We start from the raw sequence: 14,970 nt of genomic DNA on the forward strand, positions 1-14,970 counted from the left end.
AGTATGAATTATGTCTATAAATCTGTAGTATCTTGGCCCTTGTTTAGGTTCTGCACCTAATATCTACTGAAGTTATGTGCTTGGAATGACTTCCTGTAGAATGTATTGGCTATTCCATGTGTGTGTATATGCCAAAGTGAGTGATTCTGCCCAAACACTTGGCCTCCAATAAAGTTTTCTAGATATCTACTTAATATAGGGAAAGAATTAGCCTTAACATGTTACTTAGTTTGTAGGTCATGAGCAGAGAACTAATGCCAACTTACATGTTAGTTTAGTCTTTACAGACATAGCAGTTCTTCGAGGTCTGCTAAGCCCAGTCTCATTCTCAGCAAAAACTCTGAATTCATATTCAGTAGATTCTAGCAGACCCCCTATTGTGAATTGCCTGTCCTTGATGCGGTCCTTATTGCTCTTCTTCCAGGCACTGTCTCCAGACTGCCTATATTCAACCCAGTATCCAAGGATTTCTTTGCCACCATCACATTCAGGTTTCTCCCACTGTAGAGTGACGCTGTCTTTGGATATTGAAAGAATCTCAAGTTCTCCAGGTTGGCTTGGCTTATCTGAAATATTTTAAAACAATTGAAAAGGGAATCAGCTTTACTGCTGAAATAAAAGAGAAAGACCAAGATGGCTTGCCTCTATGATTTGAAACCCTTTAGAAACTCTCTCCTTACCAAATGGATCTTTGCAAACAACTGGTTCAGAAGCAGGGCTGGTCTCACTTAGGCCAACATCATTCTGTGCAATGATGCGGAACTGATATTCAGCATCAGGAACAAGCCCAGTGACAGTGTACATTGTGGTCGTTATCTGAGTCTTGTTGTGTCTGACCCACTTGTCAGTTGATGTCTCCTTGCGTTCAATGTAGTAGCCTGTGACTCGAGAACCACCATCGTCTTTGGGCCGGGACCAGGACAGGCTGACAGAACTCTTGGTCACATCAAGTACTTCTGGAGGATTGCTTGGAGGCTCTGGAGGATCTGGATATAAAGTAGGAAACGTGTTAAGAGTACAACCCCATATCTTGTAAGCTGATGGCTTACAAAACAAAAGAGTACTGAAAGAATTTTTACAGTGTTGTGGTTGGAAGAGTACTTACTCAGTGGTGTTTTTGGTATGACTGGTTCCTCAGACTTCAAAGGTTTGCTTATGCCAAACTGGTTTTCAGCTGAAACACGGAAATGGTATTCCACATTCTCTTTGAGGCCTTTTACAACCAGAGATGTACCTCGGACTCTGGAATCAATGGTATACCAGGCGGCTTTAGACACTTCTCGTCTCTCAAGAATATAGCCTAAGATGTCGGCACCGCCATCATCGGCAGGGGGTCTCCAACTGACCCTTACAGAGCGAGCTTGTATGTCGTCATATTCAAGTGGCCCTTCAGGAGTGTTGGGATTTCCTATCACCCTGACTTTGATGTAAACAGCCTTCTTGCCACACTTGTTTTCCAGAACCAGGTCATAAATGCCAGAATCATCCCTGTCTGCTTCTTTGATTACAAGCTCAGTGTGTGTTTCAGAGGTTGCAATCATGGCACGTTTACTAATATCTTGGCCTTCCTTGGTCCATTTACATATTGGGAATGGTTTTCCTTTGATTGGTATGGTAAGTCTGATGACTCCACCTTGTCTTACAAAGATACCTTCTTGGTATCTTTCATCAAGTTCATAATCAGGATATTCTGGGAAAAAAGATCCAGTTACAATTAGCATTTTTGTGGGGTGGATGGTAAGAAACAAATCTTAAGACAATCATAGCAGAAAGTAAATGATCGTATGTCTTACCGAGCATTTCAGTGACTTTGACTGTTCCTGGTACCTCAGCAGGCTCCCCAGGTCCACCAGCGTTACAGGCTAGGACCCGGAATCTGTATTCAGCGCCCTGAGGTAGGTGTGTTAGAGTATACTCCCGAATCTTGGTTGGAGTGGTGTTACATTTGGTCCATTCGTGTTGATCTACTTTTTGCATTTCAATCAAATAGCCTGTGACTTTAGATCCTCCTTCATCTTCTGGAACACTCCAGGCCAGGGAGACTGATGTCCTTGTTGTATCAGTAACTCTTGGGTTTTGTGGCTTTCCTGGAGGAGCTGGGAATAAGACAACAACATATTGTTAAAGTTGCTGCAAAGCTGAAAATCGACTGTGCCACCTAACATTCAGTTGTGTAAACATGAACTGTTGGCATTAGAATACACTGTTGTTAAAATTTTATTCATTATTATCAGTTAAAAATACTCAAAACTCTTGCTTTTTCCTTTGTCTTAAATGTGCTTTATTTATGATTACTGCCATATTACGTTCATTATCAGCTTTTAAAGTGCTTTCAGAGATATTGTTCTAAAAATTTAACACTGATATAGGGCATATATTTTAAGTCCCTTTTTTTTAAAGAGTAGGGAATAGACTCAAGAGGAGAATAAAAAATTACTTGCCAAAGTTGCTAGGGGCTGGAGTGGGGAGGGGATTGGTGACAAATGAACTTTTTGGGCTGATGAAAGTATTCTGTATTTTTATTGTGGTGGTGGTTATATAACAGGACCTTTTCAAAACTTAGAATTACATATTTCAGAAGGGTAAATTTTACTACATTAAATTATACCTTGATACATTGACTTAATACAAAATGTATTTACCAATTGGATCCATGGCAACGATGGGTTTGGAAGGACGACTTGGTTTTCCGGTCCCTCTCACATTAATGGCTGTGACACGGTGTTCATATTCTAAGCCTTCAATAAGGCCAGTGGAACGGTACCGTGTCATAGTCACTGGTACTTTATTTACACGGACCCATCGATCTGCTCTCACTTCTTTGCGCTCTATAATATATCCAGTCACTTGGGAGCCACCATCATTTTCTGGTGGATACCAAGTCAGTGTCATGCCATCACGGGAGACATCAAATATCTGTAATGTTTCTGGAGGTCCAGGAATACCTGCAGCAAGACAGAGGTAAACACATTATGGCAATGGGAATAAATTAAAATAAAGACGCCTACATTTCTGTGTGTCTTAGCTTTTTAAGTAGTATACAAGGCTTGTGACTTTTTCTAATGTTTTCATTTTTGTACTTTTGAGGTTCCTCACTTTCTTCTATTTTATAAACATTTATTAAGCACACATTCTGTATTTTTTTCTGTGACCTAGCTAGTCCCTCTTGCCTCCCTCCCTCCTTCCTTTTTGCCTTCCTCTTCTCTTTCATTAAAACAAAACAAAACAAAAAAACCAAAAAAAAAAAAAAAAAACCAAAAAAACAAAAAAACAACTAACCATGTTGAAAACTTCCAAGAAAATTCAGAAACCTTAGAAAGACCCTGGGGTTAATTCTGTGATCTATTTTTGCTTAGGGCATAGTAAAAACAAATTCCTTTCTGTTAACATTCAGAATAAGGTGGGGAGAATGGGAGACTTAAGGGTCCAAGGACTTACTGATGCTGCTGCGACATTCTATGACCTCAGACTGTAAGTAAGAGCCAATCCCGAAGCGGTTTGTTGCAGCCACACGGAACACATACTCATTGCCTTCAATGAGTCTGGTAAACTTAAATGTCGGTCTAGTCACTGATTCAGACACTGGCAGCCATCCTGGACGATGGGCATCACGTTGTTCTACCACATAACCACTCAGTGGAGCACCACCATCCAATTCAGGTGGTTGCCAGGAAATGGTAATTGAAGTAGCATCAATTTCATCAATCTTAATAGGCCCAGTTGGTGGACCAGGCTTGTCTATGAAAGAGAAAGAAATCCAGGAAGTTAGTTTTCACTTCACATCAAAATTGGGTGACTGAACATCAACAACTTGTGTGTGTCTTTGTCACACATCCTTACCAAGAATGATAACTTTAATGGTCTCTGAAGTAGTTCCAGTTACATTCTTTAATTCAAGTGTATATTCTCCAGTATCTCTGATAGTGGTTTCACGGATGGTTAATTTAGCTACTTTAGTATGAGTTTCAACCGTGACACGCTCTGATTCTCTTAGTTTAGAACCAGCAAAGAACCAGGAAGCAGCAGGAGGTGGGCGACCAGCGATTGGTATCACCAGTTCTACTGGTCTGCCAGCTGGGACATGGATGGTCTTTTGAGGCATTGTAGAAAGATCGATTGTTGGCAATACTGTGAGGAAAGAAAGTAGGCATTTATTCTTAAGCATTATTTCTAATGATGAAGTATCATGAATTCAGAATTTTTATTTTACCTACTATTATTGATATTTTTTGGCAATTTGATACATACCTCTGAGGTCTTTTACAGTTACGGCTGTTACGATCTCTCTTGGTTCTGACACACCTTTCTCATTTTGTGCCCTTACTCTAAATAGGTACTGTTCACCTTCGTTTAAGGAAATAACAGTGTGCTCTAAGACGGTGGGTTTTAAGGTGACAACCTTCATCCATCTCTCAGTGCCAGCTTTGCAGGCCTCAAGAACATATCCAGTGAGTCGGCTACCACCATCGTAGAGTGGTTTTTCCCAGGCAAGAGTAACGGTTGATTTGGTGACATCGACCACTTCTAGCTTTGTAGGCACCAGAGGTACTTCTGAGACCAGAACTGCATCAGATGTTTCACAAGGTTCCCCAATGCCATAAATATTTTCTGGCAGCACTCTGAAATAGTACATGGTTCCTTCTACAAGTCCGGAAATTCGATAAAGTGTCTTGCTGCATTTGGTAGTTACTGTTTTGAATGCTCTCATGGCAGCTTCACGCTTCTCAATAATGTAATTGTTGACAGGAGCTCCACCATCAATTGTGGGAATTTCCCAGGTAATGGTCACAGAATCTCTTGATACTTCCTTAACTCTCACTGAAGGACAGGGACCAGGAGTATCTAAAAAAAAAAAAAAAAAAAAAATAGAATGGAAGATTCATACTTATTTGCTGATTGGTTGATAGGTTTTTGTTTTTGTTTTTTGTTTTTTTACGGGAAAATGTATTGAACATAGTTTCTCTCTAGAAAGGTGATCAATCATAGGACAAAGTGTAATTTTTTTTTTTTTTGTAAGAAATCTACTCCTGGCATAGTCATTTTTAAGACAAATACTTACCATATACTTTAACAAGGACTGTTGCTGATTTCTTGCCAGATTGATTTTCAGCTTCAATGGTGTATTTTCCAGCATCATACCGGTTAACTTTGTCCACGATAAGTAAAGAGTAGCTGTCAGTGGTGTCAATAATTGCCCGGTTTACAAGGTCAATGCCCTTCTTGCTCCATGTAATGACAGGAGGTGGTCTTCCAGATACAGACACCATCAGGCGCAATGAGGCCCCAGCTCTGATGGTCACGGTCTTCTTTAAATCATCTGCGAGTTCTAGGTCTGGTATTTCTGGAAAGTAAATGTCAAAATTTAATTAATTCATGAGCAGGTATGATGAGAAAATAATTCACCTAAAAGCTTATATTACAAATACCTAGTCTCTCCACAGGCTCAATTTCAGCAGTTGACTCGCTGTATTCACTCATACCCTTCACATTCACAGCAGCAACCCTGAAGGAGTATTTCTGGCCCATTTTAAGGTCTGGCACGGTGAATTCAGTATTTCTTATTGTGGCATTGGTATGCACTCGGTACCACTGATCGGTGTCTTTCTCTTGCATTTCAAGAACATATCCCGTGATGTCAGTGCCACCATCATACATGGGCTTGGTCCATGCCAAACTAATGCTGTACTTGGTGGTATCCACAACTCTTGGAGCAGAAGGTGGTCCAGGGGTATCTATGGAATTTAAAAAGGGGGATTCAGACATGATACAAATAAGGAAGTTTTGAGGTTTGTATTTTTGGTTTTCGAGACTCACAAGTGCATTATTCTCCCCCCACCCCACCAGTATTTCAAAAGGTCTTTTAATGTTGTAATTAAGGTTTAAGAAAAAAACCCTATGATTTATTAAATTCAGTATTTCCAAAGGCCTTTATTTAGTAAAGGATTAAAAATTTAAAAAGTGGGATTCATTAAAGATGTATCCTTACGGGCTGTAAGAAACACAAGTTAACTTATAATCTTTGCATCTTAACCCACAAGTATGTGGTTAACTGATCTTTCTTCTGATTCTTCTATCCCCAGAAGTGTAAGGCATTATTGTTCTTTGTTAGCACTCACCAAGATAATCTGTGTAATTTAGCTCTTCTGCTAATATAGGGCAGCACTGTATGCTATATCATTATCCTCATCATTATTGAATTTAAAAAATTACACTTTCTTAGAAAGCTAGATGGTTTTCTTCTTGCTACTTTGGCTAGCTATTCTGGGTTCTTCTAGTTCAGCTCATTGCTTAACATACCTGTTCTCAGGGACTTTTCCTTAGTTGCTCAGCTTTCACGGTGTTAATATCACTTGTTACCTCTATGTTTCTAGTGAGTACAGGAATTGGTTTCTTCTACTTCCCCTATTCAGCCACAGTGGTTTACTCTTTAGTCATTGAGCTCAAACTCTGTTCAAGGATTTGTCACTCATTTTTGAAGGTCTTGTGACAATAATTTTGTTAGGTACTTATTAAAATACTAAACTTTATGCTCTTCTTAAAAGAGACTTTTTTTTCTTTTTAGTAGTTATCACTATACCACATTTTTTCCATTCTTAGGAATATTTATAAAATATATTTCTTTTGTATTAGTAGTAAAATAATTTATTTTTTACATAGACTAGAAAATATTGCAATAATTTTCAACAATGTAACTGCTAACTTATCAATGGAAGTAGTAGTTAAAATGTTCTGACTTGGCTATGCTTAAGATCTCTCTAAAAAGCATATGCTTTTCTAGATCATTCATAAATTCAAGAAGGTCTTGGAAATGGTATGTTGGAAAATTATTTGTAACATGGTTTTGATGGGCATTAGGTTAATGCGTGATTCTTAGAACTCACATGATGGTTCTCTGCATGAGATAAAGTTGGAAGCTTCACTGGGTTCACTGTTACCAGCGGCATTCACTGCAGTCACCCGGAACTGGTAATCACAACCTTCCATGAGGCCAGTAACCTTCAGCCTGGTATCATATATCACATAGTCTTTGTTGACACGTGTCCAGCGCAAGCTCTTTTTCTCACGTTTGTCTACTAGGTAGTTGCTGATCTCATTGCCACCATCAGATTCAGGTTTTGCCCACTGAATGATGATATGCTCTTTGCCAGCCCCAACTTCTTCAGGTATGCCAGGTTGTGATGGAATAGCTGTTTATATTTTTATGAAAATAAGGATGGTCAGAATTATACAAAATCACTGTTGATATGATTGTCCTCCTCTCCCCCGATCCCATTATATTTAACTACCAAGTTGTTTAAAAGTGTTAATACTCACTGAATGAGTTTCTGGCTACGATTGGCCCTGATTCAACAGGCACACCAGGGCCGTATTTGTTTACTGCCCGCACTCGGAATATGTATTCATTGTTCTTGATGAGTCTGGTAACCACATGGGATAGTGTTGGGCATTCGGCTTCAACAATCACCCAGTTGAGCCTGCTGGTCTCACGTCTTTCCACGATGTAGTGAGTTATTTCTGCTCCTCCATCTTCCTGAGGAAGGCTCCAGGCTAAAGTGCACTTTTCCTCTGTTACTCTGCTGACAGTGAGATTTCCACATGGGCCAGGGGAATCTGAAACAAGTGTAATGGCAAGCAACGATTAAGATCTTTTTTTCTACCCACACTTAAAAATGCTATAAAAAATAAAAGAACATTTGACATGCTTACCAAGGACTTTGACCATGACAGACACGGCCTTAGTCCCACTGGCATTCTTCACTGTTAAAGTGTACTTTCCACTGTCACTTCTGTCACAGAACTTGATCACAGCAGTTGCTCGTTTGCCTGTATACTGCAGAGAGACTTTCTCACAGAGATCTAGTTCCTTGTCTCCTTTGGTCCAGATAATTTTGGGTTCAGGTTTGCCACCAACTGCAGCATCAAGGACAAGATCTGAGCCTGCTCTTATGGTAACCAGATCACCCTGTAATCTGGCATCCAGTTCAGCTTTGGGTGGAGCTGTCATGGGCAAAAATAGATGTGAATAAATATAGGACAGTTTATTTTCATATAAATTGTGATAATTTAAAAGGAGAACACGAACATTGAAAAAATTTTTTTTTTTTTTTTTTTTTTTTTTTTTTTTTTTTACCATATTCATCTCGGCAAGTGACAGGGCCTGTAGATTCTGATCCTTTGCTAATTACTCCTGCTGCATTCTTAGCCAACACACGGAATTCATAAGTGTCTCCTTCACTGAGAGCAGTCACAGTGAAGAAATTGTCAGATACGATGGTATAGTTGCACTTTAGCCAGCGACCATCTCCAACCTCACTGACTGGCTTACGCTCAATGATGTAGCCCACGACCTTGCTGCCTCCATCATATACTGGGGCAGACCAAATCAGTGACACTGTTGATCTTGTAACATCTGTCACCTCTGGTCTTCCTGGTGCATCTGGAAGGGATGCAAAAATGAAGTTAAAAAATACAATTCTGAATTTTAGTACCAGTAATAATGATGATAATAAATGAATGTACCGATTAAATATTGATACATACCAACTGGGTTTTGAGCCATCATAGGTCTTGAAGCCTCACTGGCTTTGCTAACACCTGCAGCATTGAGTGCATATGTTCGGAACTGATATTCTAGTCCTTCTACCAAACCAGTCACTTTGTAGTTACACTCTAAGCATGGCACTTTGTTTTCTTTCACCCAAAGAATGGTGTTACGTTCTTTCTTCTCAACCCAGTAGCCAATGACTTTACTGCCACCATCATGGTAGGGTTCTTCCCAACGAATAGACATGGCATTGGCAGACACATAGTAGACTTCAGGTCTTGTAGGAGCACTTGGTGGGACTAAATATAAATAAAGGTATCAAATATGAATACAGTTTTATAAAATTCAAGGGAAATATTTAATAATGGACTTCGAAATATTCTTATTTTTCTTACCGAATGGATGCTCAGCAACTATTGGTGCTGATTCCAGAGGCTTGCTGACACCAAATCTGTTCTCTGAACTGACACGGAAAGAATATTCCATGTATTTTGTGAGATGAGTGACTTTAATCTGAGTGCGCTTGACACTGGAATTGACAAGCTGCCAAGCTGTTGTACCTGATTCACGCTTTTCAACTATGTAATTAGTAATGTCAGTGCCTCCGTCATCTTTAGGTTCAGCCCATGATAGGACACATGACTCAGCCGAGACAGATGAGACCTCAATGGGGCCAGTTACTGGACCTGGCCTTCCAATGACCACGACTGTGATGGTAAATGTTTTAACACCAGCTGTATTTTCCAGGGTCAAGAAGTATCTTCCAGAGTCACCTCTCATGCTGTCCTTTACAGACAGGGTGGTTCTGTCCTTTGTTGTTGTGATACTCACTCGATCTGTGTCCTTAAGTCTCATTTCTTCAAGCTTCCATGTTACTTTAGGAGCAGGACGACCAGTGATTGGAACATCAATGGTAAATGTGCTTCCTGCTTTGCAAGTTATGAGCTGATTAGTAATTCCAGTGAGATCAGCAGTGGGCTCAATTTGAGGCTCCTTGATGATGACAGAAGAGAAGGCTTCTCTGGGTTCACTGTAGCCAGCGTCATTTTTGGCCTTCACACGGAATTCATATTCAGTGTTCTCAATAAGGCGCTCCACTGTGTAAGTCAGCTGTTTGGTGTGACCAGCCTCAACCCAGAAGTCAGATCCCTTTTGTCTCATTTCAAGGAGGTAGCCAGTGATCCGGCTGCCTCCATCATGGTCAGGTTTAAGCCAAGCTAAGACTGCAGAGGATTTACTTGTGTCAATGATATCAAGTCTCTTAGGTGGAGCAGGCTGTTCTGTGGCTATGATTGGTTCTGGCATTTCATAGGGTTCACCTACACCATACTCATTTTCTGCAGAAACACGGAAATAGTATGGAACACCTTCTGCCAGGTCACTGACCTTGAAGATCTGACGAGTGCATTTTTCGCTGATAACCTGCCAGCTACGACGACTTGCTTCTCGTTTTTCTACCACATAATGATGGATTCGGGCACCACCATCAAGGATAGGAGCATCCCACATCAGTGTAACAGATCCGCGGTTCACATCCTTGAAAGTGATTGGGCCAGGTGGACCTGGAGAGTCTAGCACCTTTACAGTGAATGTGATTGACTTGCTACCACTGTTATTTTCTACAGTGAGGGTGTATTTCCCTGCATCATTTCTGTTGCAGTTTTCCACGGTGAGGGTGCTGAAGGAGTCTGTTGTATGGATATCAGCCCGAATGCTGAGGTTAGAGTCAGGTTTGCTCCATACAGCTGTAGGTGTAGGTCTACCCTTGTAGGCAATGAAGAGGCGAATACTGGCCCCAGCTCTAACGACATGAGTCTGCTTGAAGTTCGCATCGATATCTAACTCAGGAGCTGTTAATCGGTCAACTGCTTTAATTGCACCGGTCGCTTCACTGCTGTCTCCTTTTCCGGCACCATTGACAGCACTAACCCGGAATTTGTATTCTTCACCTGCCTGTAGATCAGTGACTGTATATCTTGTTTTCACACATGCCTCTGCATTTACCTTGTGCCAGTCTCCCAAGTCAGCCTTGCACATTTCAATAATATATCCAATTATTTCCATGCCTCCATCAAACACTGGCCTAGACCATTCTAAGCTCACAGTTGTCTTGGATGTATCTGTCACTTTTACCACAGTGGGAGCACTTGGTGGGCTGACTGGCTCTCTACATTTGATTAGTCTTGAGATACCGCTTGCAGGTCCTATTCCTGCATCATTTTCAGCCATGACATGGAACTCATACTCATTGCCCTCTATCAGGCCAGTGACTTTGTATCTTGTCTCAGAGATTGGTCGTTTGCTGATCACTTTCACCCATCGTGTGCTCTTCTTTTCTCTCCTTTCGAGGATATAATGTTGAATTTCGTTGCCACCATCTGATTCTGGCCTTGTCCATGTCAGCGTAATGCTATTGCCTGTTACATTACTAGGTTCTGGAGTGCCAGGAGCATCGGGAATAGCTGTGAAATGAAAAAAAATTAGACATGTTTGGTTGGAAGTTAATCTTTTGACATTATACCACTTAGTGAAAACAGACACTTACTGTATTGTATTTGAGCAACCACTGGGTCAGAATCAAGTGGCCTCCCAACACCAAACTTGTTGACTGCAGAAACACGGAATTGGTATTCATTGCCACTTATTAGTTTCGTGGCAGTATAGCTGTGGGCTTGACAATTATCTTCAATTAGTGCCCAAGCAAGTCTGCTGGTTTCCCGTTTTTCAATGATGTAGTGAGTGATGGGAGCACAGCCATCATTGAGAGGAGCATCCCACCACAGAGTCATCTTCTCGCCAGTAATATTGGTGAATCTTATTGGCCCAACTACTTTTCCTGGTGTATCTATAAGAAAAAGTTTCCAGAGTTAATTTATCCTTCTCTATTAAAATGCAACCAGGCATGTCTCTACCCCAAGACTTGTAAATGGCAAGATTAAGAAGCTATTTCAGAAATACCTTGTACTTTAACTTTAATTTCTGCTTTTGTGGAGCCCGATGCGTTTTTGGCTTCCACACTATATACACCACGATGGTCCCGGGTAGCATCTCTAACAAAAAGGCTGGTGGATCCAAGGACATCAGTTATTTCCATATTCATCTTCTTTTCAATTTCTACTCCATCTCTGAACCAAGTTACTCGAGGTACTGGACGTCCCTGCACCAAAGCTTTAATTCTAAGGCTCTCTCCAGACTTAATAATGATGCCATCAAAGTACTCAGGGCCAAACTCTACGGTTGGTGGAACTACAAAAAAAAAAAAAAAAAGAAATGATATGTGTTAGTTTGGCTTAATAAAAACATAAATGTGTTTTTCATTAGCACCATCCTAAAGCATAGAAGGTAATGTTTATCCTGTGTTACCAAGGGCTATTATGAAAGTAGGATTGATAATTAAGAATTTAGATTACGGGGTTGAACATCTGCATGCTATTAGGTTATCTCCTTTTTATGTCTGTCATGTTATTAATTTGCATTGCCACTTATAAAAAGAGAAGAAACATTTGTAGATCGCTTACTTCCTAATGCTGCTGTATAGTCAAACAAGTTCCTATAAGAGGTCATCAGCTGCACTCAAGCAAAATGCTGATTGTACTGCTGGGTGTATATTGTATTTTAGTAACTTCGTAAAGCTTGACAGTTATTCTCGAGAGTGTTTTTCTTTACTATAAATGACTGAAATCAAAACTAAGAATTCATTCCCACTTGCATGCTATTTATATGGGAATGAAGCGAAACCATAGTCATGGTAAAAAGAATTGATGCCAATGTTGTTTTTCCTTCTCTTCATCTGAAAGGTAGAAAATCTAATCCATCCACTTAACAACCCTGGGTAATCTGCATGAAATGAGATTCCTGCTCCCCCTTTTACAGACCAGGGGCCAAAAGTATCTTTAAAAAAGTGTGAATGCTTTTAATCATATTTGGAAATCAGTTGTAAATGCTTACCATTTTCATCTCTTGTCATGATAATGCCAGAAGACTGTGAGGGCGGACTTATGGTTCCAACAGCATTTCTTGCAATTATTCTGAACTCATATCGATCCCCAGGACTAAGTCCTGTGACTGTGTACTGACATTCACTGACGTCGGTAAAGTTGCATCTGACCCAACGATCGCTCCCTTGCCGTTTCTCAATGCTGTAGGCCACAATCTTACTGCCTCCATCACGCAATGGTGGGTTCCACTTAAGTGTGATGGTTTCCCGGGTAACATCAATATAGTCAGGAGTGCCAGGTGGGTCTAAAAAATTATATGGAAATTAAATGCATCATTTCTGTAACCAATTCTTCATTAGCAATGGGAGAAAAGTAAAGTGAATAAATCCATCAAACTCATTTTAATTTCAATTTTTTGTAGCATGGGTCTTTAAAAAGAACTTTAAATTATTTTATTAGACTGACTTAAAATCATTTCTTTTGCTTTATTTGACCAGCACTCTAGTGATCAGAAGATATGTGGGAAGGTGATACGTGGAAGAAAAGCAGTGTGTGATTTATTTGTTAGTGACATATTCACTTGCTGAATTAAATATGCTTGAATAATATTCACTTACTTACCTACTGGGGAAACAGCTAACGTAAATTTGCTTGGGTCACTGGGCGAGCTTAGGCCAGCAGAATTTTCAGCATATACACGGAACTGGTAATCTAGGCCTTCCATTAGTCCAGTAGCTCTATATTCTCTTCCAGATATAGGTGTTGTATTAACTCTTTGCCAGAGGATGCTGTTTCTTTCTTTCTTTTCAACATGGAATCCAGTAACTGCTGAACCACCATCGTAAGCTGGAGCATCCCAAGTTAGTGACATGCCATCAGAAGTCACATTGTATATAACTGGCTTTCCTGGGGGGCCAGGAATCCTGAACTGGTGTTTTGCCACAATAATGTTTGAGACAAGTGGCTGGCTGACTCCATATCTGTTTTCTGCCCTAACTCTAAACTGGTATTCAGCATCTTTGATTAGATTAGGAACTTTGAAAGTTGTCCTGGCAACACTTGAACACACCATCTTCCAATTAGTTTGTGAAGCTTCCCGCTTCTCAATGCTGTAACAAGTGATTTCTCCTCCTCCATCATCTTCAGGCACGTCCCATGACATGATGACACTGTCAGCCTTGATTTCATCAAATCGAATGGGCCCTTTGGGCTTTGATGGTGGGCCAAGTGTGATGATTGTAATGGGAAATGAGTTTCTACAAACTGCATTATCAAGAATAATGGTGTATTTCCCTCCATTCTCCTTCTTGACATGCTTAATATTCAAAGTAATTTTGTTTTCGGTTTTACTGTAACGAACATACTCGCTTTCTTTCAATGGCAAACCATCTTTCAGCCAACTGATGGATGGTTTGGGTTTTCCTTTATAAGGTAATTCCAGGTGCACATTATGCCCAATTCTCACAGCGACTTGTGCCCCAGGGATTTCTGACAGGTCAACTTCAGGTGTAATTATAAGTTCTTTCACTGTAATTGGCCCAATAGTGACAGCATCACTCAGTCCTTTCTCATTTTTGGCAGACACTCTGAATTCCAGCACTGACTGTTCCTTAAGTTGGCCAACTTCAATTTCACAGGTCTTACTTATGCCAGCATGTGACCATATTTGTTCACCTTTACCTTTTCTTTCCACAACATATTCTGTGATGACACTACCACCATCAAAGTCAGGCTTGGTCCAGTGCAGGGTAACAGATGTCTTTGTGGAGTCTTTCATTGAGAGATCCCGTATAGGAGCTGGTACTTCAGCAGCCTTCACCGGCTCTGTAGTGTCACAGGGTTCCCCAATTCCAATTTCATTTTCTGCAAGAACTCTGAAGAAGAATGGAGTTTTCTCTGACAAATCTGTTATCTTAAAGGATGTACTAGAACATTTGTGTGACACTGAAGACCATGTTCTTTTGGTGGCATCTCTCTTTTCAATGATATAATTAATTATGGGAGATCCTCCATCAATGAGAGGAGGATCCCAGAACAAAGTGACTGTGCCTCGAGAAACATGTTTAACCTGTAGTTTCTGGCAGGCAGCTGGTGTATCAAGCACTTTAACACTCACAGTCGAAGACTTTGGTTGACCAACACCATTTTCAATTGTAAGAATATATTTTCCTGTATCATTGCGAGTGACTTGAGGAATAATTAGTAATGAAGATGAATCAGTGTTTTGAATGTTGTATCTGGCATCACTGCCCAGATTCTTCTCATCTTTTCTCCACGTGACAGTAGGTGGAGGTCTGCCTTTAAAGGGAATCAACACGTGTACATCTTCACTGGCTTTAGCTATAACAGAGGTTCTGAGAGCCACATCTAGGTCGATCTCTGGTTCCTCTGTAGAAACAAAATGGACATACGTTTTGAATTTTAAAGCAAGAAAATGAATGATTTCTTAGCAGCACTCTAATAAAAATAAACACACAACCATACCAG

At 40.3% G+C, this 14,970-nt stretch overlaps 1 protein-coding gene across 1 annotated transcript in view; it reads right to left on the bottom strand.

The window, feature by feature from the left end:
- Nucleotides 1-14,970, bottom strand: part of TTN (titin) — a 277,455-nt gene that overhangs the window by 13,494 nt on the left and 248,991 nt on the right. The window contains 20 exon segments of the mRNA XM_042949268.1: nucleotides 267-566; nucleotides 681-986; nucleotides 1,106-1,690; nucleotides 1,794-2,096; nucleotides 2,643-2,945; nucleotides 3,439-3,738; nucleotides 3,841-4,128; nucleotides 4,249-4,842; nucleotides 5,060-5,341; nucleotides 5,427-5,732; nucleotides 6,882-7,187; nucleotides 7,315-7,611; nucleotides 7,708-7,998; nucleotides 8,132-8,437; nucleotides 8,542-8,844; nucleotides 8,941-11,007; nucleotides 11,091-11,390; nucleotides 11,504-11,791; nucleotides 12,494-12,787; nucleotides 13,105-14,871. Coding sequence (XP_042805202.1) covers nucleotides 267-566; nucleotides 681-986; nucleotides 1,106-1,690; nucleotides 1,794-2,096; nucleotides 2,643-2,945; nucleotides 3,439-3,738; nucleotides 3,841-4,128; nucleotides 4,249-4,842; nucleotides 5,060-5,341; nucleotides 5,427-5,732; nucleotides 6,882-7,187; nucleotides 7,315-7,611; nucleotides 7,708-7,998; nucleotides 8,132-8,437; nucleotides 8,542-8,844; nucleotides 8,941-11,007; nucleotides 11,091-11,390; nucleotides 11,504-11,791; nucleotides 12,494-12,787; nucleotides 13,105-14,871 — 9,786 coding nt within the window.

Source organism: Panthera leo, chromosome C1 (assembly GCF_018350215.1).
Source record: "Panthera leo isolate Ple1 chromosome C1, P.leo_Ple1_pat1.1, whole genome shotgun sequence".
In the NCBI taxonomy this organism is placed as follows: domain Eukaryota; kingdom Metazoa; phylum Chordata; class Mammalia; order Carnivora; family Felidae; genus Panthera; species Panthera leo.